Here is a 26,760-nt window from a genome sequence, read left to right as displayed (position 1 = left end):
CCTTCCATATGTGACACTGAATTGTCAGAAAATGTAATCTGGGAGGATTTTTGCCTGAGATTCCTTATGACATGGGCTGTGTAGAGATAGAACTTGCTTAAGACAGCTATATTCACCAGCCTTAGAGTGGAGGGCCTGGAGGTCCCACATTGAATGGGATCGTTATGCACCCTGTAACCCAGGCTGCAGTGCAGTGATGTAATTACAGCTCACTGCACCCTCAGCCTCCCAGCTCAAGCAAGCCTCCCACATCAGCCTCCTGAGTAGCCGGGACCACAGGCGTATGCTACCACACCTTGCTAATCTTTTAAATTTTTTTGTAGAGACGGGGTCTCACTGTTGCCCAGGGTCTTGAATTCCTAAACGCAAGCAATCCTCCTGCCTCAGCCTCCCAAAGTACTGAGATCACAGGTGTGAGCCATTGCACCCAACCTGAGACTGTCCTGAATTTTAAATCATGAAAAGAAGCCATGGACTTAGCACCGGCTCATTACAGAGGCATCTGGCACTGTAACTTATTCCATAAATACTCGGGCCAGGCTCTGTGCCAGGTACTGGGGAGAAAAGAATGAAAAGGGCATTGGGAGGTCAGGACAACAGAGCATCTAGAGTGCTGTAGGGCACCTGTCACCAAGGAGGAGGCACTTTGACTGCCAGGGTGGTCAGGGGAGCTGCAGGAAGACATTCATTTCATTCCTAGGATAGGCACAAGGAGTAAGTTCACATCACCAATACTTGTACTCAAGATACAAGTACTCATCAAATACTTGGCTTACTCAACTATTCAACAAACTTACCCGGTTCCTGATATAAGCAAGGCATCACCCTAGGCAGTCAAGTCTATGCAAGAGTCAGGACAAAGTTTGTTTTTATTTTAAAAAGTCACCATATTAATAAAAATGCTACAAAACCCAGAATAAATATCTTCAAGTTACAAAAGCAAAACAGGTCTAGAAAAGTTGGCTGTAAAAAGGCAACAGAGAGAGGACAGACCCAAAAGATAAATGTCTGCTTGCTTGGGCGGGGCTGGTGCTCAAGGAGGGACAGTTGTCCCTCTCCCCCGACCATCCCTTAGAAGCATCTCCACCAGGCCAGTGAATCAGGCCTAGGTGATACAGAAAAAGTTCTGTGACTGCAGGCATCATTCTGCCATCACTCACCAAGCTTCCTGGTCTGTGTTCCCCTTCCCAGCCTCACTGTTACCTGTAAAAATGAGGAGCCCAGCCGGGTAAAGTAAGAAGAGGCTTGGCTTCAGAGCCAGCCCAGTCTGGGTTTCTGGCTCAATTCCTGCTGTGTGAGCTTGGCACGCACGCCCCCTCTGCTTCCAGTTTCTTCCTCTGTGAAGTAGGGGTGCGAATGTGTACTCTGCCAGCTAGTGGGGCGGGTTGGCTGAGACGGTGCGTGCAGCAGTGCACACTGCTGAGTCAGTCCTAGGTGATGGCTCCCTGCAGGCCACGCTTGGGTATTGTTAGCACAGCCTGGCATAGAGCAGAGTAAAGGTGGCTCAGGAAACCAAGGCACAGCCTGTGACCACCAGGGGCGCGCCCGTCTCCGGCCTCTGGCTAGATGCCATCCAGAAAGCTGAGCCTCCATTAATCAGGGATCCCCAAGGGGCTTCCCCACAGTTAGCTGGAGATGAGGACCATCAGCACCTTTCACATTCACCCCCCGACGATGTTTGTCCCTGCAGCCCCTACCACCCCCTCCCCTATCCATGGGAAGAATCCTGCCTCCTTGGTGGAGACCTGAGGATTCAATGCCTGGCACAGAACAAGAGCTCAATAAAAGTCATTCTGCCCACAGACGTCGGCACGTTGGGAGCAGCTGGCAGCACCCGAGCACAGCTTGACCTGTTTCAATGGTGAAATGCCCCACAGTGAGGGAGGGAGCTTCCTGGCACCTCCACCTGGGGAGTTCCAAACAAGGAGCCTGCCCCACTCAAGGCCCAGGCCAACAGCTCCAGAAAGGTGGAAGCATCCCCATCCCCTCGGGCCAGGCCATGGAGGGCTGAGAGAGGGACAAGTCAGAACCATTTTAAAGCTCAGCCCCAGCCCCTGACCCTCCCCAGGCACCCATCCTGGGATGGGGCTGTCACTGGAGCTCCTGGGAGGCCTGCGCCAGGTGCCAGCGCCGGCAGCAGATGGCAATGGCTGCCACGGCCTCTTCGCTGGTGCTGCCTGTGGTGCTGACGTCCCGGCTCCTGACCACACACGTGTTGTCTACGGCGTAGGCCCCCAGGACGTGGGAGGTCCCAGGGAGGGCACTGCAGCCAGTCAGGGTCCAGCCCTCCTCGCAGGCCACGGTCACCTGCCAGAACCCGAAGAGAAGAAAGCACATGTCTAGCATGGCCCGGAACCCCCACGCACACTTTATTTCTCCCTCCAACATCCCAATGTGAGGCCAAAGTGCAGATGGCCCTCACTGGCTCAGAGCCCATTTGGGACACAACCACGTTATCTCCCACCCCGCATCTCCTGCCCAGGCGGTTCTGCACCATCGCTGACCAAACACGTGAGCTCCTGCTTCGTGCCTGGTTTGAGGGGCATGGGGACAGACAGATGCCTACCATGCCAGTGCCAAACTCATCTTCCCTCTGAGACTGATGGCCCCACAGCCTGCCCCATCCCACTTAATGGCAACTCCATCTGTCCAGGGGCCCAAGCCTTACTGCCATCCTCCCCTTCTCCCACCCACATCCACCCACCAGGCCTACAGGCTCCCTTCAGACTCCAGCCTGAGCCCCGCCCCAACACCTGGACCCTCCACTGACTCCCTCCAGTCTCCCTGCTTCTGCCCAAGGTCCTCGTCATCTCTTCTCAGTTCAGCAGCTAGGCCACAGCGAGAGGTTCAGATCCAGGCCAGACCACACTCCTCTGAGGCCGGACCCTTGCATGGCCCCAGCTCACTGCTGACTGGCCCTCGGGTCTCACCTGACTTGGCCCTGTCCCCTCTGAGGCACCCCCCACCTCATAACTATTCCTACCTCTCTGGTTTCCTGGTACTCCCTGCACATCCCCCACCCCAGGGCCTTCACTCTGCCTGGAACATGTTCTCTGCCTCATGGCCCGTTTCGTCCACCTTCTCAGTGAGACCTCTCCTGACCTCTCTCCCACCCATTCCCTTCCTTGCTATAGTTTTCTTCATCGCATCTTTTCAGTACTCTATATTACTGCTTTGTTTTCTGTCTTCCCCCACTAAAATAGATGCTCCAGGAGGGACAACAACATGTCTCTTGGGCCTGTGTCCTTCCCCAGTGCCAGGAAGAGCGCCTGGAACCTAGCAGCCCTCAGTGCACCCAGGACAAGTGGATCCAAGACCAAGACTGTCTTTTACTCTCGAGGAATGCACCATCCAGACCAGAATCAACACAGACTTGCATTTTAAAACTGACTCTGAGTTCATTTAAGAGTAGACTCCTCAGGGCTGCCTTTTAAGGAGCTCCCACTGGCTTTTAAGAAGGAGAGTTACACACCCAGGTTTCTAGAAGGTCCGGCTCTCACATTCCAGGGCTTGGCACATGCCTTGCTAATCTCGGCAGGGCCTTTTCTTGCCTTGCTAATCTCGGCAGCACCATTTCTTGCCTTGCTGGTCATGCTAACAACCTTCAGCATGCAGCTCAGGCACCCCCTCTGGGTCACGGCTGAGTGAGCTCTCTGTCCTCAGAGCCCAGTGCTGCTCCTGACCCTGAGAACCTCCCAGCAGGTTTGTTAAATAGATCAGACAGGCCAGGTGCAGTGGCTCATGCCTATAATCCCAACACTTGGGGAGGCTAAGACCAGAGGATCGCTTGAGCCCAGGAATTTGAGACCAGCCTGGGCAACATAGAAAGACCCCATCTCAGAAAAAATAGATCAATCAATAAATGCATGCACACTGCATTTCTTTATGCCATATTTATGCACATTCTACGCCAAGTGGAGTGGGGTACCCAGGTAGCAAACCTTACTGATCTGGACAAAAGCAAAAACAGACCCAGCCACACAGAGACACATACACATGCTGTCCACACAATGGCCGAAGCTGCCCACAGCATCTACCTGGCAAACTGCCACCCTGATGCATGGTGGTATGGTGGTGGCACAAACTGACACAGAAAAGCTGTGCAGGAGGGACACGCAGCACCCCACCCACCCGGCCTCACGGGCCTCTTCACCTGCTCCTGAGGGGCCGGGTTTCCATGCTCCTTGACTTTGCATTCCAGACCTGGGGCACGGCAGCAGGAAGCGTGGATGCTGGCCTCCCTGTGGCCCACGCACTGGTTGGGCTGGCCTTGTGGCCTCAGCACAGGCGGCTTGTGGGTGCCAAGGTCCTCCACCTCCCAGTGGGAGCTGCAGCCTGGGGCAGAGGAAGGCCAGCTCAGATAGTGAAATGCTGGGATGCTCCGTCTCCAGTGCCCATCCCCATCAGACCCTCTCTCTTTAAGGACTGAGGCAAGAGCTAGGAAACCCAGAAACAACTCAAAGAAGAAAAGAGATGCTGGCCTGAGCACCAGGACTCCTGTGTTCTCAACTCTGCAGCTGACCAGCTGTGTGACCTTGGCAGAGCCATTCAACCTCTCTGAGCCTTAGTTTCTCAGGGAAAACACCATCTCTCCACCCAGAGATGGAGACAATGAGGCAGGGGCTCTATGGCCTGAGATGCTCAAACTCCCCCCAGCCCCTCCCCATGCAGCCAGCAGGCAGAAGTTCAAGGGTAAGCTGGGGTCTGTCTGAACCACCTCGGAATGCCTTCCATGGGCTTAGGAGTCAGACACACCCTAAAATAGTGGTTACTCAGCTACACTGAGGCCCTGTTTACTCATTTGTAAGATGGAAAGAGAAACCACACTTACTCACAGGGACACGGTGAAGATGACACGTGTGAAGCCCCAGCATGGAGCCTGGCATGTGCTCTGAACATGGTACGGTTGTGGTTACTAGTATTCTCTATGTCCTAGCTGCAAGGGCTCGGGACAGTCACTCAGCATGTCCAGCCTGCAGTTCCCTTAGCTGCGAAATGGGGCTCTTTGAGGTGTGTTTCATGGAGTCAGATTCCATGACTTCAAACTGACATGTGCCCGTGAGCTCATCGGCTGAGCACTTCCAAAGGGGAGCGTGATTAGAGCATGGTGGACTTCCCTCCAAGCCCTCAGGCTCCCCCTGAACCTGACGGAGCCACTCCCCTGGACAAGGGCACCAGCCACCTGACTATGCTCTTCTTTCCTGAACATCCATCCTACATGCCAGCCTGCTGTGCCCAGAGCCAGGTTCTCACCCTCACTCTCCTCTTCTCAAACCCTCAGTGGCTCCCCTGGAGGTGCTCAGATGAGAATCAACTCTGAGCCTCTTATTCCAGGCTGCAGTCCCACTGTCTTCCCAGACCTCTCACGCTCCACTCAACCAGAACAGCTCAGCCTTGGGACACCATCCCTTGATGCCCCAAGAGGTCCCCATCTGTGACTTCCTGCTACCTGCCTGGGCATGTTTTTGACACAGGGCAGCCTATCAATAGTTGCCTATATCAGAGACTGGATTTTAAAGCAACGGGTGATGACAACAATAGTAATGATAGCTAGAATATATATTGTCCCCGCACTAAGCTAAGTGCTTAGCACCCATCGTTTCCTCGTACAGAGATGTTAAGTAACTTGCCCAGGTCACACAGCTATTGAGCAGCAGAGTGAAATTCAAACCGAGGTCTGCCCTCCTTTCAGCCCCAGCCGGGGGCCTCTCTCTGGAGCTGCCTCTCCTGGACTACACCACCTTAGGCAAAGCACCTGCCATGCTCCAGGCCAGTGCCCTAGATGCTGCCCATTTCCTCGCAACACAATGAGGCAGGTAATACCTTTTTCCCACTTATGGAGGAGGAAGCTGAGATGAGGAGAAGTAAGGTCACCTGTCCAGGCTCAAAGGGCATGGAAGCGGCAGAACCAGAGTATGGAATGGCAAGTCAGGCTTGAGTCTCAACGGATCACACTCGTGAGGACCCAGCCTCGCAGGCATTGGGTGCATAAGGAGAAAGGGACCCCTCCTCACCCCAGGGCAGGCCCAGCCTCCTACCTGTGAGGACGTGGCCCTGCTGGTGGCAGCGGACACGGGTCCCCATGCCGGCCCCAGCTGGTGGAGCTGTGTGGACGCTGCAGTTGGCCTGGGGTAGCAGGCAGCACCTGGCAACGGCGTAGACACCCTCACCCCCAAAAGCGTTGTGGGCCCGGCAGACCCGCTTGCCCCCTTGGGCCTTAGAGTCAAAGACAGAAATGGGAATCTGCTTTAGAATGGGCTTTGAAAACACAGGAAGGGACTAGACAGGATCAACTCAAGCACCCTCCTCAGTGTCCCTGCCAGGGGCCAGCCAGACCCAGCCTTCTGGGGACAAGGAGCTTGCTCCTGCCCAAGGTAGACTCTTCTGCCAGTGGCAGCTCTGAATACTCAAAAGTTCTTCCAAACACAGAGTGGTTTCAAAATGGAGATATAGAGAAATCCAAGAGGCCAAAGCGAGGACCCAGCCAGCTCCACTCCACCCACTCTGCCTCTCACACAAGCATTAAGACACCATCTCCCAGGCCAGAAATGCCTGCCCCTCCTCACTCTCCTAGCTGGGCACTGCCCTTCCACCAAAACGCTGCAACCAGATGGCATCTCTGCACTATCCTGTAGCATCAACATCAATTCCCCTTTTTTGCTGGTTTGAGATTTCTCAGCTCCCAGAACCATGGAGCACCTGAGTGAGAAGGGCCTAGAGATGGCTGAGTCCACAGCAGCAGATCGCTGACCCTTACGCTACCCTGCCCCACGCTCACACCTAGATGGGCATTGAAAATCCATCCGGCACTGTCCTGCAGCCTCCAGGAAACCCTTCCCGCTGTGGCTGTCTCTAGCAGCCCCCAGCTGCGTGAGGTGAGGAGTGCCCCACTCCTGGTCTGGCCAGCCCTGTAAGCTTACAGAAGAGCTGGAGTCTGGAGGATGGAGGGGCTTGCTGAGGGTCCCCGAGGGCCCAGCACTGACGCACACACACACACACACACACACACACACACACACACACACGAAGGAGAGGTACAGTCACCTCCATGCGCTCGCCCCGCCGCTTCCCACTCCTGGAGAAACTGGAGCAGCTCAGCAGCTCCTCATCTGGGGCGCAGCGGGCGACAGCTGTGGCCATCCGTGTAGGCCCCGAGTGTGCTGACCACACAGTCCTGCAAAACAGCTGCCAACCTGCAAAAAGGGCCTGGGATGAGGAAGGGGTGCTGGGAGTGAGGGAACCTCCACAAAAATCTTTAGTTCATGGTAGGAGAGAGGAGGGCTTAAAGAACATACTCTACTGTCTCTATAAAAACATGTTATGAAAATATTGCAAAGCCCTTTCAGAGCCCCATTCTCATTTAATCCTATTTAAGTTGGCATCATCCTCCTTACACAAACAAGGGAGAGGGGAGAGACTGTCAAGGTCACACAGACCTCCCAAGCCCCAGCCTGGACTTGCCCACCCTGCCATCCTGCTTACCTGCCCCATGGGTGCCGGGGGGCAGGGCGGCCACCAGGTTGGGGGTCAGTACCCGCTGGTCCTCAGGGAACCAGGACTCATTGATGACATCTTTGGCAGAGAAGTGGATCAGTCTCTGCCTCAACTCGGCCAGGGTGAGCTCCGGCTCAGCAGACAGCATCATGGCTGCAATGCCTGGTGCAGGGGTGAATGGTGAAAGATGGTGATGGCCTGGCCCTCCTGCCCCAGCAGGGGACTCCTGCCAGTGCACACACGCACACACATACACACAAACACACTTGCACACAGACACCAAGCTCTCTTCTCGAAGGTAAGCCGCCTGTGGTCCCTTACTCAGTGAGGTAAGACAGTCTCCTCTCACACCTCTAAGCCTCGGTAGTTGCTGTCTTATCGGCCAGGTGAACTCCTATTCATCCATCAAGCTCCAGATCAAATGTCCCTCCTCCAAGATGCCTTCTCTGACCCTCGGGCTGGGCAGGTGCCTCCTCTGGGCTCCCTCTAATACAGCCCTGACCTCGTGTTCCCTCTGTGCACTTGCCTCTCTCATCAGACTGAGTGTCCTTGAAGGCACCATCAGGCCCACCTCATCTCTGGTCCCCCTGCACAGAGTCTGGCACTGGAGGTCCCGGCACAGACCCTGACTGCCAAAGGGGCTGTTAGCATCACGGTAGCCGAGGCAGTGGGGTGGTGACTTACCAGCTACGTGGGCAGCAGCCTGCGATGTCCCACTCTGTGACACAAAGCAGGTGCTGCAGTCGCTGGAGGCACCAATGATGTCCTCCCCCGGGGCAAAGAGGTCCACACAGCGGCCAAAGTTGGTCCCCAAAGTCCCCAGAGTCACCGGCTGGTCCTGGGCATTGGTGGCCCCAACTGTGATGACCTGGAAAGGTGAGGAGGTGGGTGGCAGAGAAAGGAGCCCAAGAGAGTGGTTGCAGAGGCAGACTGAGGCCTTGCCAGCTGGGCTGGACAACTGCTATACACCTGTTTGGGTCCCATTCAAATGTCCCCTCCTAAGGAAAATCTGACTCCCCAAGCAGAACTCTAGCACCCCTACCCCGCCCTGTTGCTCCCCTCTGTCCCTACCATAGCCAGGCAGCATTCCCAGCGCCCCTGTGGAGTTTATATCCTAGTGGGGGAGATAGACAGGAAACTATTCAGGTGTATCAGGTGGTTCTAAGTGCCACGGGGGGAAACTGAGAGGACAAGGCAGAGATGTGTTGGGCTTTGTTTGCTTGATGCCTTTAAATTCGGCCGCCAGGGAAGCCTCTGATAGGCCCGGGAAGACCTAGGTTACCGCTGTCAGGTACGCATCTGCTCCGCAACGCCCACCCCCAACGCGCACGCGCATACACATGAGCGCGTGCGCACGCAGACTTGAAGTTCCAGACTTGAAGTGGAACAAGATTCCTTCCCCTAGATACCCGCAGTGTCCTGACACTGGAGGAGTGGTGGTCAGAGGAGGGACGGTCACTGCCCCCCAGCTCCTCAGGGCCGAGGCTCCGTGCATGCGGCACACTCCGTGGATGTTCCTCGGGTGAGAGTTCTGAGCCCTCAACTGCTCCCATCCACATTCGCCTTGCTCAAGCGGTCAGTCCTGGAGCCGCGGAGGGAGCTGGACAACGGGGAGGCCCTAAGAGTATTGGGCAGAGGACGCAAGGCCTGGGGATGGAGATGGGGAGGGGGCGGGTACCAGGAGACCTTCAGGAGGGAGAGTGGCCAGGACGGGGTGTGGGGGCGTGGCTACGTGGGCGCGTGGCGGGACCACTGCTATTCAGACTCTGGGATGATGGAGGTTCGGGCCCCTTCCTCCCCAGCCTCCCGCACGGCGGGGGTCTCTGACGACTCCTTCCAAAGCCAGAAGGGTTCGGCCTCTAGGAACGTGCCACGAGAAGCCCACGGGGCCCACTTGCCCGCCCGCCCCGCCCCTCCGCCCCACACCCGCTCTTTGGGGCAGCAGCCTCAGCACCTACCTCGGGAGCTGAGGCTGGGGAGTAGAGGCAGGCATCGTCCCGGAAGTTGCCGGCAGCGGTGACCAGCACGACCCCAGCCCTCGCCAGGCGCTGGCAGGCGGCGTTGAGGACCCGGCTGTACCCACCCGCCAGGGGCAGCAGCACCACCAGTGGCCCCACAGGCTGAACCAGCTGGCTTTTCCGAATAAACTCCAGGCCTGGGAGGAACAAAACCCCTTGGGGAGACCTGCTCCCCTTTCCCAGCCCCTCCCTTACGGACACAGAGTGATGGTTAATTTTGGGGATCAACTTTGTGGCCTGATGTTTGGTCAAAAGCCAGTGGAAATGCTGCTGCGAAAATATTTTTTAGATGTGACTAACGTTTAAATGAGAAGACGGAGTAAGGCAGGTTACTCTCTATAAGGTGGGCAGGCCTCATCTAATCAGTTGAAGGCCTTAAGAGAACAGACTGAGGCCTCCCAGGGAAGAAGGAATTCTGCCCCAGGACTGCCTTAGGACTCAGTACTGCAACGTCAAATTCTGCAGGGATTGCCAGCCTGCCTGGCCTGCCCTGCGGATTTCAGACTTGCCAGCCTGCCTGGCCTGCCCTGTGGATTTCAGACTTGCCAGCCTGCATGGTCACATGAGCCTGTGAGCTCTGGCCCAGTGGCCTGGAGACTGGAGGCCTAACTCAGCTCTGGCCCTGATGTGCAAGGGGACCTGGAGCTGACAGCTTCTCCCCTGTCAAATGGGGTGTGGGAGCCTTCTGGATCCTGGCCTCTAAGATGTCTCCAGGAGCTGTGGCCAAGGATGGAGCTGGAATCTCACAGCCATGCTCCTCCTAGGAGACAGCTAGTGAGGCCCCTCACACCACGCAGGGAGGGAGTGGAGTGGCACTGAGTGTGGATGTGAAGAACAACAGCCACATTTACAGCTGCTAGTTATTTACTTATTTATTTTTGAGATGGAGTCTCGCTCTATCACTCAGGCTGGATTGCAGTGGCACGATCTCAGCTCACTGCAACCTCCACCTCCTGGGTTCAAGTGATTCTCCTGCCTTAGTCTCCCAAGTAGCTGGGATTACAGGCACCCACCGCCATGCCTGGCTAATTTTTGTATTTTTAGTAGAGACGGGGTTTCACCATGTTGGCCAGGCTGGTCTTGAACCCCTGACCTCAGGTGATCTGCCCACCTTAGCCTCCCAAAGTACTGGGATTAGAGGCATGAGCCACCGCGCCCAGCCTACAGCTGCTAGTTATTAATCACCTGCTGTGTGCTTATCTCTGTGCTCAGACTCGACACAGAATCACCTGCTTACAGAGGAGGAAATGGCAGCGGCAAGGAAGGCAATAGTGACTGTTGAGCCCCTGCCCCGTGCCAGGTCATGCAATAGGGGTTTCCCATACACTGACTGGGACCCCAAAGAAGGGACTTCTCCAGGAAGTCCTCCAGAGGCCAGAGCACCAGGCCTGGGGAAGGCCTTTCTGGGAAAGAACAGCCTCCCCTCTGCACACTGACCTTCAGCAACTGACCGGACTGAGCCGAGGTCAGTCAATAAAGGGGTGGGACAGGCACAAGGAGTCACCTGATGGAGCCAAAAGTTATTGATTCTTGCCTTTAAAACTGAACATCAAAACCTGTACTCTGTAGGAAAGTCTCAGAGCAGAACTGCTGGAGCACAGAGCAGACTCCTGGGCCTTCTCAGCCTTTGAAACAGGCTCGTGGGCTGCCTCTGCCAGCACCAGAGCCAGTGTTTGACCCTGGGGGCTGAGGCCTGCAATGGAAGTCAAGCTGCTGCCCAGAGCCGACAGCTTTCCCAGGAGTTCCCCAGCTTGAGCTGTGTGACCTCAGACAGTCACCTCCCCTCTCTGGACTGGTTTCATCAACTGTTTAGCAGCTATGGCAAGGCTAGCCCCAGGGCATGCTGTACAGAGGCCTTGCTCAATATCTGGCCACAGGGGAAAGTCAGTAAGGGACAGCACCCTCCCTCTTCTCTGTCCACAGGCCCCCAGAGTCCTAGTTCTCAACTGGACTTCACACGGGGGCTGCCGGGTGAACTAAATGTAGTCACAGTCTAGAAAAAGTCCTCTGCCAGTTCCTCCACCACATCTGCTTGGCCAGTGTGACCTGCAGGGCCCAGTCATGCAAGTGAGTGAGTCCCCTGGTCTCAGAGGTATGCAAGCAGAAGATAGAAAAAGTTTGCTTAGATCACCTCGAGTCCCTCCACATTGAAGATAACATCACAAAAGACATAAAGATGTCACCGGATTTGAAAAGGGGAGCAGTGTGGAATTGTGGAAAGGTCATTGACCCAGGGTCAAGGCTGAACTCCCTGGGCTACCTGCATGACCTTCTTGGGGCATGGGTTTCTTCATCTGCACTCGTGGCTACTGGGCACCCTGCCAGCCTTGGCACTCTGGTTCTCCGGCTCTGCGGCAGAGGCTGCCACAGCATTCTTGGTTAGGAGACATTAGCTTTCCCTGGGCCCAGCCCAAGCCACCTCCCAGGCCAGGTCCAGATGGAGAGAGACCAGCACCATCTGGGGCCATCACTCACCTATGAGGGTGCCGCTAACCGTGCCCTTCCCTTGGCAGTTGAGCACGCGCAGGCTACGCAGGCCAGCACCCTTGGCCACGCCGGCATCCCGGCCGCTGACCACTCCTGCCAGGTGGGTGCCATGACTGTCACACTTGCTGGCCTGCTCGACGAACATAAGGACCACATGAGAAAGACCCCCCCCACACCAACCCCATAACAAATCAGCAGGTGGCTGGCTGGATGGATGAACATGCTTCCCACAACTGATGGCAGGGAGGGGACAGTGACAGCTGGGGGTGCAACCCAGCAGTACAGCTGCAACCCTCTTGGGTGGCAGTCCCCACCCACCTCCAGGATGGGGATACGGGAAGAGGCAGCCCTCCCATCAGAGGGCCATGCTTACCTGTCTGTGGAAGCGGGTCCCGTCCTCCTCGGGCACATTCTCGAAGTCGGTGACCATGACCCTGCCCTCGATTTCCCGGTGGTCGCTCTGTATGCTGGTGTCTAGGAGATACACCTCTACCAGGCTGCCTCCGTCTTTCCAAGGTGACATTCATGGGAGAGGAGGGAATGAGCATGAAGTCAACCTTAGAGTTAACACACAGAAACTGTGGAGCACATCCCAGGCACTGGTGAAAGCACCTTAAATATATTCACTCATTTAACCTCCAAAAAAATCCTCACACACTACATCCTATTCTATAATATATTTCATAGACAAGGAAAGGGAGGCCTAGAGAGGGCAGGTAACTGTCCAAGGCCATCAGCTGACAATCCTACTGCCAAGAAGGACCCAAGTCATCCTGCTTCTTCGTATGAATATCAATATCCAACAGTAATATGAATGTTCAAAAAACAATATCATAGTGTAAAATAAAGCCCCTATTACAGCCTTTCACAGCTCACCGAGTCTGCAAGAAAGACAACAAGATTTAAAGACTCAAAGGAGAATAACAGTGATGTCTGGCCACCTGCGCTGGCCAGCTCATGTTAGAGACAGGAAGCTGCAGCTCGGACAGGATGTGTGTCCGGGCCTCCTGGCTCCAGGTCCAAGCGTTCTCCACTCCACAAGGTACCAGGAGGGCTCACGGGGGCTGCTTCTGCCTCACACGAGTCACAGCCTCAGAGAAAACAGTCACCGAGAGCCTACCCTACACTTTATCATCCCTAACTGGATCAGTTTGGATTCTCCAAGAAGCAGGCACTGGGGTAAAAGCTGCAAGAGACTCACTGGGGGAGTCACCCGTGCAGGACAAAGGTTGGGGTGTAGGAGAAAGTAGGGAGAGCTCACAGATGCAAGGCAGGTCCTCCGCTGGACGGAGAAGGGAGAGAGGAAGAAGGGAAGCAAGGAAGGAAGCACCTCCACTCCAGCACAGGTCTCAGAAACTCCCAGCCAGGCCAAAGGATGACTTCAGGCAGGTTGCTGCCAGCAGAGTCCTGCATCAGCAGAAATGGCCTAGGCCTGGAACCCCTGCAGCCAGGAGAAGCAGGGCCTCAGGTGGCATCAGAGGGCAGCCCTCTGGGCTGTCAGTCAAACTGCTCCTGCCCCAGGGTCTCCTGAGTCTTCCGAAGTGCCATCTGAACAGCACCTCTATGGCCCCCGCAGTGATCCTCCAAATATGCTGCAGAGTAGAGATTCTCATCTCAGGACAGGTGAGCAAGTGTGGGAGGCTCAGGGCGTGTCCCCACTTCTTATGGCTTCGGTAACAAATTCCCAGACTCAGCAGCGAAGGCTCCGGGGAGAACCCTGCCTCACGTCTTCCAGCTTCTGGTGGCTGCTGGTGCTCCCTGGCTTGTGGCCACATTTCTCCAGTCTCTGCCTCTGTCTCCACGTGGCCCCTCCTGTGTGTGTCAAATCTCCCCCTGCCTTTCTCTCATAAAGACACATCACGGGACTTACAGCCCACCGCATAGTCCAGATGATGCCATCTTGAGATGCTTAATTACATCTACAAAGACCTTTTCTCCAAATAAGGTCCGGCTCACAGGCTCTGTCTGGGTGTGTGTATCTATGGGGGCCACTATTTAGCCCCCTACAGAGCAATTCAGTGGCTGCTCTGAGATCCCACGTTAACTTCAGGCAAGGTCAGCCCCCAATCCCACATCCTCCCACCCACCCACTATGCTAGTAGGGCTGGGCACAGCCCAAACTGTGAGTCCCCAGCCTGCACACACACTGTCCACCCTGCCCTATGGCCTCCAGTCTCGGCAGGAAGCTCCACTGATCAGTCCCGTGGGCACTTTGGTTTCTTCTGTAGCATGCTGGGCAGGTCCTCAGCAGTCTGCCTCTCCTCCCAGGCTGCGGGATGAGGTGGAGTCCTTGCTCTCTGAGTGTGTTAGGAGCTTTCACTCATCAGTAGGCATCTACCACGTGCCCGGTGCTACACTGGGAAGGGGTGGCTGAGAGCGCTGTGAGCTCTGACCTGAAGACATCTGGAGACCAAAGGGTGCTGGCCACCCTAGAGGAACCACTAGATATTGAGCTGGGCTACGGAATGTCGAAGGGGCAGACACAAGACAAGGCCAGCAAGGTGGGCAGAGGCCAGATGGTGCCAGGCCCACAAGCCATGCTCAGTCTGCCCCTAGCAGATGCCCCGGGCTTGCTGCAGGGGATACAGGTGCTCAGGAAGCAGCCCAAGGTCCTCCCGCAGAGCTTCCAGGCTGACGGGACAACTGGATACACTGGCAGACAGCCCAGGGGATACAGGCTCATCTAGAAGACAGCACAGAGGCTGCTTCCCTCCCTGGACATAAGCCACACAACGCACATCGAGCAGAAGGCCTGCTGGGCAGGCTTCCGGTCCATGTTCCTCGTCGTGTGTGAGGAGGGAACGAGGCTGCAGCTGAGTTAGCCCAGGTGAGAGTCCTTTCTGGTCCCACCCATGCTTGGGACCACCATCTGCTCCAGGAGCTGCACCTGGGGTCCGCTGCAAGATGATGTGACCACTGTGGGGTCACATCCCTGGGCCTGGGGTGTGGCCCCAGTGGCAGGTGGAAGCTCGGGGAGGCAGCCCCACACCTTCTAAGTGCAGGTGGTTCCTGCCCGCTCACACCAGCCCACTGTCCTGCTGGGACAGGGCCAGGAGGCTGCAAGCATGAGGGCAGGTGGGCCTGGCAAAGGGGCAGCTCTTGGTAAGACACTGCCAGGAGAAAGGCTGTAAGCCTGGAACGCCCACCAGGGCCCACAGCCCCACCACGGCCTCCACAGCTGGAGAGAAACACAAGCCAAAGCCCCCGCAGGAACATCCTTGGGCTTCCTTCCAGGGAGAGGCTGGAAAGGGGCCCAGCTCGGACGAGACACAGGGCCCTTCCTAGGCCTCCCTCTATCTTCCAAACCCCCGGGGTGAGGCAGGGACTGCTAGTTCCCTGTGACAGCGTGGCAAGGTGGCCTCAAGAAGAGCCACCACTCTCAGGGGCAAAGAGGCCTTGGAGTGGCCTCTTCCAGCCTCTGGGAAGCTCTGTGGCCTCTGGCGGGTGAGAGCCCTGTCCTGCTTGCATACCTCCAGAGCAGGGAGCTCATTCCCTCTCACCAGGCAGCCCTGCCATGCGCCTGAGAAGCTCAGACTGTGGCCAAGTTCTTCCTTTCACATCTGCCCTGGAGGCCACCCAGGCCCTGCTGTTCTCACCAGCCTCGGTCCCTTCTGCACAGGCCACACTCCCTCCTGCCTCACAGCTTCAGTCCATGTTCATTCCTCTGCTTGGACACCGTCCCCTTTGCCTGGCTAATAATGCCCCCGTGGGTCTTGGCTAGAACAGCGCTTCCTCCAGGAAGCCTTTCCTGATCCTTCTGCCGGATACACAGGCTCGCAGCTGCCTGCACTCCTCCAGAGCTCTCAGCCTATCCAGAACTAATCTGTGTCGAGTAGCATTTGTTTAAGGAATGGATTAATCTTCTGGATACACTGTTGGGGGAAGAGACCACGTTCATTTCATTCACATTTGTATCCCCAGCACCTAATACGGTGCCTGGCACACAGTGGGTGCTCAAAACGTTATTGTTGAATGGTAAGAAAAGAAAAATGCAGGGCTAAAATCACAGCACCTCACTCAATACCTGACAGAGAAATGCATGCTACAGCAATAACTCATTTAACCCTCCAAACAGCCCCCCACAGTGAGGGTTATCATTACCTCCCTTTTGCAGAGGAACCTGAGGATCAGAGAGGGTGAGTGATGTGTGCAAGGTCACACAGTTAGTGCAGGGTCCGGGTTTGAGGGCGGCAGCCAGCTCCAAGGCCCATGCTTGTGGCCTCCCCATGAATGAAGAGGCTGCTGCTGGGCCCAGCCAGCCTGCCCCATGCCCCCAATCCAGGAGGACTTCCTCCAGCCAACCCCTTGATGTGACTCCAGAAGGGGTTCCACACCCCTGCCTGCCATTCCTGCCACTTCTCACAGACACTCGGGGGAAGCGGGAAGGGGGGCAATCCATAGGCATCCTATGGGGAGGAAAGGGCCCCACGTCTGCTTCAAGCCCAAGGGAGAGGAGGGAACGGTGGCTGCCAAAGAGATACACTCACATCCTAACCCCCACAACCTGTGGCTGTGACCTTATTTGGAAAAAGGGTCCTTGCGGATGTGGTTAAGGTTCCCCACATGAGATCATCCTGGAGGATCCAGAGGGCCCTAAATCCAACGACAAGTGTCCTTATGAGACAATGAAGAGGAGAGAGACACAGAGAAGGCTGTGTGAAGACAGAGGCTGGGATTGGTGTGTTGCCACTGTTGGGACACGGAAGAGACAAGAGAAGCTTCTCCCTGGAGCCCCCGGGGAGAATGTGGTCCTGCCGACACTGATTCAGGCTTCTGGCCTCCAGGACTGCGGAGAATCGACTTGTTCCAACCGAGGGGGTGGTATTTTGTCACAGCAGTGCTAGGAAACTAACTTAGGGGGCAAGATCTTCTCAGTCTTCTGCCTGGACTGGCGTCTCTATGATCCTCTGCCAGTGTCCCTCTCAGTCTCTGATATTAGCCTGCTCTGGGAGGTCCCTGAGGCACTGATGTGGAGTACAGGGGACTCCAGGGTTCCACTGAAGAGGTCTCGCCTGGTTGGAAAGGAACAGGCTCTTCCTACAGAGGAGCTGTCCTCTCCCTGGCCACAGGCTGCCCAGGCCAGGTCAGCACACACGACCGACCAGGCCCCTCACTTCTGCTGCTGCCACCCTGGCCAGAGGATGTCCCACACACAAACCCTATCTCCACACCCTGCCCACCAGCTCTGATCTGTTGCAATGGCAGCAACTCAGAGATATGCAAGGTCACACAGTTTGGGCGTATGCAGAGTCACACAGAAGCCCCCCAACTTTTCACTTCCAAAAACATCTGCACATCCTTCAACTCATTGGAGTCTCACAGCAACCTGTGAGAAGGACAGGGACAGGGTCATGTGCCCATTTTACAGACAAGAATGACAAGGCTCATAGAAGAAAGTGGCTTCCCAAGATCCCACGAGAACCGGTAAGGGGTGAAAGCTGAGTTCACCCCAAGCTCTGCATCCTGGCACCATGTTGCATGGACCCACCACATTGCATCGTCTCTGCACTGAGCTCCAGACCTCACACCATGGGCACCTCAAACTTAACACAGTCCAACTAGAACCCTTCATTCTCTCCTCAGGCCAGGTGCATCTAGAGTCTTCCCCGACTGAACTGACACCTGCAAGGCCCTGCTAGAATGCAGACCGTTTTCCATGGCCGCTCCTCCTCCCTCCCTCCCTCCCATAGCCAGGCCACACCAGGCAGAGGGAACAGTGGAAAGAAAGGCCTAGAGGGAAGACACAAAGTGACCCAGGCAGGGAGCCCCAGGCAGGGAGCCCCAGGAAGCCAAACGGAGCTGGAGGCAGGCGGAGCAGCAAAACAGGAAGGTAGGCAGGGGCATCCCAGACAGGGTTGTGTCTATCCCATTAAGGGGTCTGATCCAGTCTGCAGGGCACTGGGAGTTATAGAGGCCTGGGGGCCCTAGGTAGAGTCACCATGAGATGAACCCTCCTTCCAAGGTAAGTGCAGCCTGCTGGGCCATTCCAAATGGTGAGAAAAGGAAAACAAGAGAAAAGGAGGAAAAGAGGATCATTTAAGGCAAGACTTTTGCATTTGTGGGGCAACAGGAAGGCAGGCAGTGAGGGCTGCAGAGGATGGGGATGGGACGGAAAAAAGGGGGTCAGTGGAGGTGCTGAGTCCCAAAGCCCCCTGAGAAGTGGAAACCACCAGCAGGGAGGCAAGGCCAGGGCAGAGAAAATGGATTCAGCTCAGATTGGGAGGGGCAGGGCACAGATGGGGGTCTTACCCGGGGGCTGGTATTCATCCACCCGGTACCGTGGAGGGGTAATCCGCTCCAGGTTCCACGGGATGCTCTGGGCAAAGACAGAGGAGTCCTCCTCGATGTAGTCGACATGGGGCAACTTCAAGGCCTGCAGAAGCCAGAGAGGCCGGGGGACTCTTCTTAAGCCATTTGGACAGCAGCAAACACAGCCACAGCCTGGCCTCACCTGATCAAACATGTCCCCACATCCCAGCCCAGCAGCCTCCCACCTTGTCCCTGCTAGTGCCCCAGAGGACAGACTAGGAGCCTGAGTTTTCTCACTCCTTGGTGAGGCTGGGAACCCAGCACTCCCATATCCCCGCAACACGGCCTGGCACAGAGGATTCCTTTTAGGAAGGATTCTGAACTTGACATCTTGGGGAGCCAGGCTGTGCCAAGGCTCTGGGCAGGATGGACACGGAGTGAAGCTCAGGCCCTGGACTCCATGCCTAAATCATGACATAACAGCACTGGCAATTCGGTTTGTCCCCTAATCTATTCTCCAGCCTTCTCCAGCCTGCTCAGTGCAAACTGCAGCACCAGCTCCCTTACAAAGCTTCCAGTTGGGCTCAGCCAATGGTAAGCACCAGCAGGAGTTAGAAGGACAAGAGTGCATCTGCAGCTGGGAGCAGTGGCTCACGCCTGTAATCCCAACAGTTTGGGAGGCCGAGGTGGGGGATCACCTGAGGTCGAGAGTTCGAGACCAGCCTGGCCAACACGGTGAAACCCCATCTCTATTAAAAATACAAAAATTAGCCAGGCATGGTGGCACACACCTGTAGTCCCAGCTACTCGGGAGGCTGAGGCAGGAGAATCACTTGGGCCCGAGAGGCAGAGGTTGCAGTGAGCTGATAGGGCACCACTGCACTCCAGTCTGGGCAACAAAGTCTCAAAAAAAAAAAAAAAGTGTGCATCTGCCCCACTCCCTCCCTACCTCCTGACTCCCTGCGCATGGCAGCGGTGAACCCTCAGGTGATTCCCCACAGGCAGCCTCTCCTCCATGCCACCGGCTCCAACTGGGCAGAAGGGAAAACTATTCCCTCTCCTTACCCTTCAGACCTAAGTGGTAACAGCCTCCTGCCACAGCTAGTCCCTGGATGCCTTCGTATCCCCAGAGGCTTCTTAACCTGCCCCCGACTTCAGCGAGTTTCTGTACCTAGCATCTGCTGAACGCTTCACGACCTCGTTTAGTCCTTAAATGAATGTTCCCATTATTATAACTGGTTTACAGATAGGGGAATGAGGCTCAGAGGGGTGAAGGGATTTGCTCAGGGTTAGACAACCAATAAGGGGCTGGGCGGGACTCGAACCCAGGCTGGTATGACGCCCAGTTTGAAGCCCAGCTCTCGATGGCAAATGCCTGCAGCCTTCTGCTTGGCCTACTCTCCTCTGAGCAGCTGCCCTGGCCTGTGGGGCTTGTGCCTGTCATCTGGTGCTATGCAGGTACCTTCTTCATCTCTCCCCAGTGCTGAACACATTGTCCCATAGTCAACTGTACTGGCAGTCACTGGTCAGTCTCTCCTCCTGAACTGTAAGCTCGAGGGAAAGGCCTGGGCTGTGTCATCTTCGCCTCTGCAGCACACAGTAGGCACTTGGTAAATGTGTGTTGAGCAGACTGATGGAAGGCATTGACTTGTCAGTCCCCTCTACTTAGACTACGGGTTCCCAAGGCAGGGACCCTGTCAATCCCTGTCATGGCCACACAGGCCTTGGTATGAGGTAGCTGTTCAGCCACGGGATGCTGAGCTGATTAACCCGTGGGGCAGCAGTGCAGCGCAGCTAGGAGACCCAGGTCTAGCCTCTGACCCTGCCCATTACACGCTGTGTGACCTTGGGCAAGACCATGGGCCTCACTGTCTGCAGGAGGCTGAGAAGCACCACCTGCCATGTGGAGAATCAGTGTGAAAATGACACACGCTCTCATCAAGTTAGAGGCCAGGAAACGAGGTGGGCTAGAAGGTCGGGCAGAAGCACAAACAAGAACTTTTTTTAAGATTTGAAGCACTAGGGCCAGGGTGAGGAGAATACCCCGTCCCCTTTCTGCCCCTCCACCGAAGATGTGACATCCAGGAGGGAGGAGGGCCACCCTGTCCTAAAGAAGGGACTTTACTCTGGATAGCAACAGCCTCAAAGGAATTTTGGACCCTAGAGTCATGCTTTTTTATAAAATGACTCAGGCTCCACTGAACATCCCAGGGCCTTGTCCCTACAGGTTTCCATAGGCAGCAGATGCATTGGCACAAGAATGGCTGGCAGGCAGACCAATGGGTGTGATCCAGGCTCTACCCCTAGCTGTCTGTGTGGTCCCCTCTGAACTTCGGTCTCCTCATCTTTCAAATGAAGATAGACGTACCACTGGGGCATGGCCAGGCTTAAAGGGAATTCTATACAGAAAGCCAGTAGTTACTGTGCTTGGTACCCAATAAGTGCTCAATACATACTTGCTGTCCCCTTCCGATTTTCAGCAACGGGCCTACTAAGCACAGTCCCCAGTGTATATGCAGTGGCCCAGCCCTATCAGGAAGTGCCATTCCCAAAAAGCGTGGCTCACCAGCTCCAGCAGGTCGCCACTCATCTTCACCAGGAAGCCAGGAAGAAGGTCATGGAAGACATGCAGGATCTTGGTGAGGTATCCCCGGCGGGCAGCTTGGGCCTGCAGGCGGCGGGCAGTGCGCTCTGACTGCGAGCGGTGGGCCTCCTCCTTCAGCACCACCACGTAGGTGCCGGGCAACCTCCACGGATCCTGGCCCCGTGCAAGGAGGAACATAATGACATGGAAGAAACCCAGCAAATCCTAGGTATACTTTATCTCACCCCTACTTACAAATTAGAATTACAACAAAAGAGACACAAGAAGAGTATAGTAGATGATAAAGAAGTTACCAAATGTGGACCAAAAAGCAAATTAAAAACCTCATATAGGCCAACTATTATTATTCACATAGTTATATAACACTTTCAAATGTGCCAGTCAGGCACAAATGGGAACTATGGGCCACACACGACAACAGGCTTTCCTCTGTACCTGCACCCGCACCCAGCTCTCCACAGGCCTGGTCGCCCCTGGTGGCCTTGCCCAAAGGCCACTCCCTCCCCCATGCCCCAATCAGAATAAATGGAGGGAAAAAATCATGGGCTTTGGAGCCAGGAAACCGTGGACCTGAATTCCAGCTCCAATATTTCCTGGTTGTGCAGCCATGAGCAAGTCACTCAACCTCTCTGAGCTCAGATATCTCTGCTGTATTGTAGAGACCACAGTACCTATGACATAGGCCTGCTGGGAAGGTCAAGAGTGACGGTTATATAAATCTCCCATCCAGATGCTCTACAAATGCAGGCAGAAGGGATGACTAAGTGAGCAAAGGCAACACTTCTTAAAGAGAGAGAAGAGTCAAGGCCCCTGTCTTAGTCCTTTTGTGTTGCTGTATAAAGGAATACCTGAAGGTGAGTAATTTACAAGGAAAAGGGATTTATTCAGCTCATGGTTCTGCAAGCTCTCCAGGAAGCATGGCACCAGCATCTGCTTCTGGTGAGGGCCTTAAGCTGCTTCCACTGATGGCAGAAGGTGAAGGGGAGCCTACATGTGCAGAGATCAATCACATGGCAAGAGAAGAAGCAAGAGAGAAGAGAGGGAGGTGCCAAGCTCTTTTTAATAATCAGACTTCAAGGGAAATCACAGAGGGAGAACTTACTCATTACCACAAGGACGGCACCAAGCCTTTCATGGGGGTTCCTCCCCCATGACCCAAACACCTCCCATTAGGCCCCACTTCCAACACTGGGGACCAAATTTCCACATGAGATTTGGAGGTGACAAACAAATTATAGCAGCCACTATCTGCAGGTGATTTGTTTGGTTTTAGCTCTTGTCTGCTCCAACTGCTCTTAGGCAGACATACCTGCTCAAGAACCTTCGCTGGCTCCCCACAGCCTCATGGATCAAGTCCAAACTCCATGCTCCTCCTTGGCCCCTACTTCAACCTATCTTTGCAGCCCCATCACCCATATCTCTGTATATATGCATCTTGGACTCCAGTCAGAGCAGAATAGGGTCCACCCCCTTTACCCAAAGCCTTAGGGCCAAATCGGTTTTGAACCTCAGAACTTGTTTGGATTTTAGAAAGGCAGTAATGGGCAATCAGAGTCTGCTTGGAGGAATCTAGAGCTGCATACTGTAATCTATGCAGCAAAATATATGAATATGCATATTCACACAACTAGATTAAAAATAATCTCATGTCAGTTCACGTCAGGTGCTACCATCAAATAAATCACAAAAAAACTTTTGGTTTTCATAATATTTTACATTTCAGACGGTGGATAAAGAACTGTGGAGGCCAGGCGCAGTGGCTCACACCTGTAATTCCAGCACTTTGGGAGGCTGAGGCGGGCGGATCACCTCCTCGGATCCACTGAGGAGGTCAGGAGTTCGAGACTAGCCTGTCCAACATGGTGAAACCCCATCTCTACTAAAAATACAAAAATTAGCCGGGCGTGGTGGCAGGCACCTGTAATCCCAGCTTCTTGGGAGGCTGAGGCAGGAGAACCACTTGAACCCAGGAGGCAGATGTTGCAGTGAGCTGAGACTGCATCATTGCACTCCAGCCTGGGCAACAAGAGTGAAACTCCATCTCAAAAAAAAAGAAAAAGAACTGTGGACATGTGCTCCTTATCCTCCACCTCTGGTTTCCTCAGCTCTGTATCTTTGTTCATGGTACCTCCTAATCCTAGAATAAAATTCTCCTGACACCATCATCACTGAACTCCTACTAATGCTTCAAAGACCCATCTAAAAATGTCTTCTGCTAAATAAAAACCGAGTGAATTGGGAGAGTACTCTGTGCAGTGGAGTGTCAGTTCTGGAAACCCAGTTCTAATGCACCTGGGGTGACCTCCTCTCTGGGCCTCAGTTTCTCATGACTAAAAGAAAAGGATTGGTCTAAAAATCCTTTTCTGCTGGCCAAAAAATATTTTCATCTAAATTCGATTCCCACAAAATAACCATTGAATGAATGAATAAATGAACTCAAGGAGGCTCCTGTTCCAAACTTCCACCAGAGAAGAAACATCCTTAAGGGCTTGGCTCAGGTGGTCATACAGCCTCTGCTTACTCACCTCTCACGATGGGGTACTCACTATTTCCAGAACAGTTGTTTTGGAGCAGTGGTAACTTGAAATGCCCTTTCTTATCCTGGCCACAACCCCACAACATCCCTCTAGAAAGTCAAAGGCTCAGGGAACAAGGAAGAGGGCTATAGTGGGCTGAGTAAGGACCTGCCATCCTGCCACCCAGCACACTCAGACAGAAGGGTGGGCAGGCAGCTGTGAGTGGCAGAATTTTCCCCTCTGCCCCAGGAGCTGTGGTTTGGAGCAAAGACAACGTCACCAACAGGTCACACTGCAGACAGGGACAAAACCGCAAGTGATCCCCCCGCCTCCCCGCCGGGCTTGCATCGTAAGTTCACTCATGGTCAACAGAACTTTCCCTTCATCTCCCCATCTGCTGCCACTGAGGCTTAGGGACGATTGTCACCTCCCTTTTAAAGATTAGGCAGTGGAGGCTCAAGGATAAGTGACTTGTCAAGCACCACAGCTAGTGAGAGGAAGCCAGGATTCAACCCCAGATCTGACTCCAAGCTGGCGGACACAGAACCTCAGCCAAGTCCTGGGCTGGTAATACTTAGAAAAAACTAGTGGTCCCGCCCCGGGAAGAAGCTTCCCACAGCCTGAGGGACAGATGCTGGCAGAGTTGTTGAGCAAACTCGCCCCGCACACGGTCCGGTAGGCAGGCGGCCAGGTGGGCTGAGGCGCCGGGCTCAACTCCGGGATCCCAGTACCCGGCGCACCACCTCCGGCTCCAGAGCACCAAGGGCCCTTCCCTGCCTGAGTCCTAAAGGACACCAATGGGCCTCGAGAATACCTCCGCCCCTTCTCCCCTGCCTCTTCAGGTGGTTCTTTTCTTCAGCTGAAACAGAATACTACAGCATGAGTTCTGTGTCATAAAGAAATTGCCTCGCGCTCCCAGCATCTGCCGTCCTTCCCACCCCGCGCCTGTCTCGGGTAGGGCCTTCTCTCCAGGCCCTCCACCCTCCGCTGCCCATATTTCCCAAACCAAATCGGAACCCACTATAATGGCAAGCCCGCTTTCTCTGTGCCTGGTGCAGTTCCCAGTGCGTTCCAGGCATTCACTCCTTCACCCACCTGTGCCGCGGCGAGGCGGAAACTGTGAGATCTGGGCAGGAGATCCTGGCAGTGCTCTGCTCGCCCTCCCTCGGCCTCCGGGTCTCCCAACCCCGCGAACCTTCCCACTGAATAGCGCAGCCGCACGCCCCAGCAAGTCCCCAGAGAGCCGGCTGTGCCCGCTCTCCACCGCGCTCCCCACTACCCGTCCTCCCCTGCCGCCTTGCCTGCAGTCCCCAAGATCGTGCCAAGCGAAGAGCCCTCGGCGACCTGCACTCCACTTCGTCTCTTACATGGGGGGAAACTGAGGCCCGAGAGGAAACAGCACCGCACCGTCCGGGCTGCGGGTTCGCCCCGGCCTCCCACCCCTACGCCCGCACCTTGGCGCAGCGGTGGAAGGTGGCTGTGGCTCCGTGCTCGGGTGCGTCTGCCAGGCCGTCCTCCTCGGAACGCAAGGCTAGCACCAGCTCCTCGTAGTCGCCGTCCTCGTCCTCCTGCGCATGGGCGCCCGCGGGACCCAGGAGCAGCAGCAGCAGCAGCAGCAGCAGCGGCAGCGGCCACCAGGACCGCCTGGAGCTGACGGTGCCCATGAGGGCCAGGGAAGAGGTTGCTGTCCTGGCGAGGAGACCTAGAGGCCGTGCGCGGTCCACGCCGGCGGCGCCTTGAGCCTTGCGGTGGGGAGGACCGTGCAGGAGCTGAAGTTCAGGAGTAGGGCGCGTGAAGGGGCGCGCGGAATCCTGGCTGGGAGCTGGGAGCCGCTGCTGCAACGACGCGTCCCGGCCCGCCCGAGCCAGTCTCACTGCCTGGCTCACTCCTCCAGGCTCGGACCCTGAACTGAACGGCGGCGCCCGCCTGCAACCATGAGCGCCTCGACGTCGCTGCGGAAACCTTCTAGGGTGTGGGTGCTTGACGCCTGGGGCGCGCAGATCACGCCACCAGAGCCCCATCGGACGATCCTATCTGATTAAACATTAACGGAACCCCCGGACTGGAGGATCAGGTTTCGGCCTCGCCCTCCCCAAACAGCGTCAGATTACGCGCAGAGGGAAGAAAAAAACTCCCAAATCCTAACTGGGCTGGAAGGCGGGCCGGCGCTCTAGGGGCACCTCCTCTCCAGCCTCACACCCTGCGTGGGATGCCAGACTCCAAGTTCTGCCGGGCCCACCTTTTCAGTGTTTCCTGGGTCCACCTTGTCACCTGCTGACCAGTGAGACTTCTGAGTCAATCCTACTGTGGCCTCCTCGCTGCCCACCGAATTCTTTCCACTGGCCTTAACCTGGCAGTCTTCTAAACTTAGCCTGGACCCCCTCCGGCCTCTGCCCTTTATGCACCCTGCACACTGACCTTACCAACTAGCTGTTCCTTGAAGAGATTGCTTGCTTTTGATGTCCAGCCTATATGCATTTCAAGGGATTTATACTACAAAGATTCAGGTTTTAAGTTTGCAAAGGTGTCATATAGGTACATTCAGAATTCTATGGTAGGCACAAGCTCAGTGTTCCAGAAGATTTAATTTGCAAAGATTCCTTTTACATACCATGTTCAAGAACTTAACTGGACAAGCATCCAGTAAACACCTATTGTGTACCAGGCAGGGGATGAAAAGGGGAAAGAGAGCTCCTGGCCTCAGATTGTACATGTGGCATGACATGAGGCTTGCTCTTTCTGGAAGGGCTGTTAATACTGGGAAGAAACAAAGGCGGCTTTATGATCCTCCCTTGCAGATGCACAGCAGATTCTGAGTGAAATGGCCTGCTCTGAATCTAGGTGCTGGAGTCCAAAGTTGGTGCCCTTTCCATTTTGTTTGCAAAGACCTCACTCCAGAGAGCCAGTGCACAAAGACGGGGCAACCAGTGGGTTGACAGTGGCTCCATGAGGTAAGGTCAGAGCTATCCCCATCAAGCCCACCATCGCAGCACAGAGTAGGAGCTCATGGTTTGCTGACAGAGGTGGCAGAGGTGGTTCTCCTTCCTGTTGCCTGTAATTGGAATTGTATTTGCAAAGTGCTTTTGGCAGCTTCCTCATCAAAGGCCTCCCCTGGAGCAAGAATAGATGGGAGCTAACTTTCCCTGCTGCTCCCCTTTGGGACCTTGGCCGCTCACCTACCAGGGGTTGTTACAGTGCACCCAGAGAATGATGAAGCCTGTGCACAGGGGGACACGGACATCCCCAGGCCCAGGAAGGGGGCTGCTGTCCAGCGTGCAGTGGGTGTGTTCTGAGGGAGGTGGGGGAGGAAGGAAGCACCCTGGGCTCTGCGACAGATGGAACCAGAGGGGCAGTCACTTCTCATCCCACATCCTCCACTGCACTCTTATGA

The 26,760-nt window shown here is 55.3% G+C and overlaps 1 protein-coding gene across 1 annotated transcript; it reads right to left on the bottom strand.

Annotated features, from left to right (window-relative positions):
* Nucleotides 1–850: 850 nt before the first annotated feature.
* On the bottom strand, nt 851–25,317 carry PCSK9 (proprotein convertase subtilisin/kexin type 9). Its single transcript, XM_003265130.4, has 12 exons — nt 24,824–25,317; nt 20,815–21,006; nt 18,249–18,372; nt 12,373–12,506; nt 11,988–12,129; nt 9,453–9,649; nt 8,179–8,362; nt 7,483–7,656; nt 7,045–7,193; nt 6,039–6,216; nt 4,154–4,335; nt 851–2,307 (listed from the first exon to the last, which is right to left on the bottom strand). The coding sequence occupies exons 1-12, from the start codon at nt 25,031–25,033 to the stop codon at nt 2,092–2,094; spliced, it is 2,082 nt and encodes a 693-aa protein (XP_003265178.2). The 5' UTR covers nt 25,034–25,317; the 3' UTR covers nt 851–2,091.
* Nucleotides 25,318–26,760: the final 1,443 nt, after the last annotated feature.

Source organism: Nomascus leucogenys, chromosome 5 (genome assembly GCF_006542625.1).
Source record: "Nomascus leucogenys isolate Asia chromosome 5, Asia_NLE_v1, whole genome shotgun sequence".
In the NCBI taxonomy this organism is placed as follows: domain Eukaryota; kingdom Metazoa; phylum Chordata; class Mammalia; order Primates; family Hylobatidae; genus Nomascus; species Nomascus leucogenys.
The sequence above is the reverse complement of the archived record's forward strand: the minus strand, read 5'-3'. Positions and strand labels throughout refer to the sequence as shown.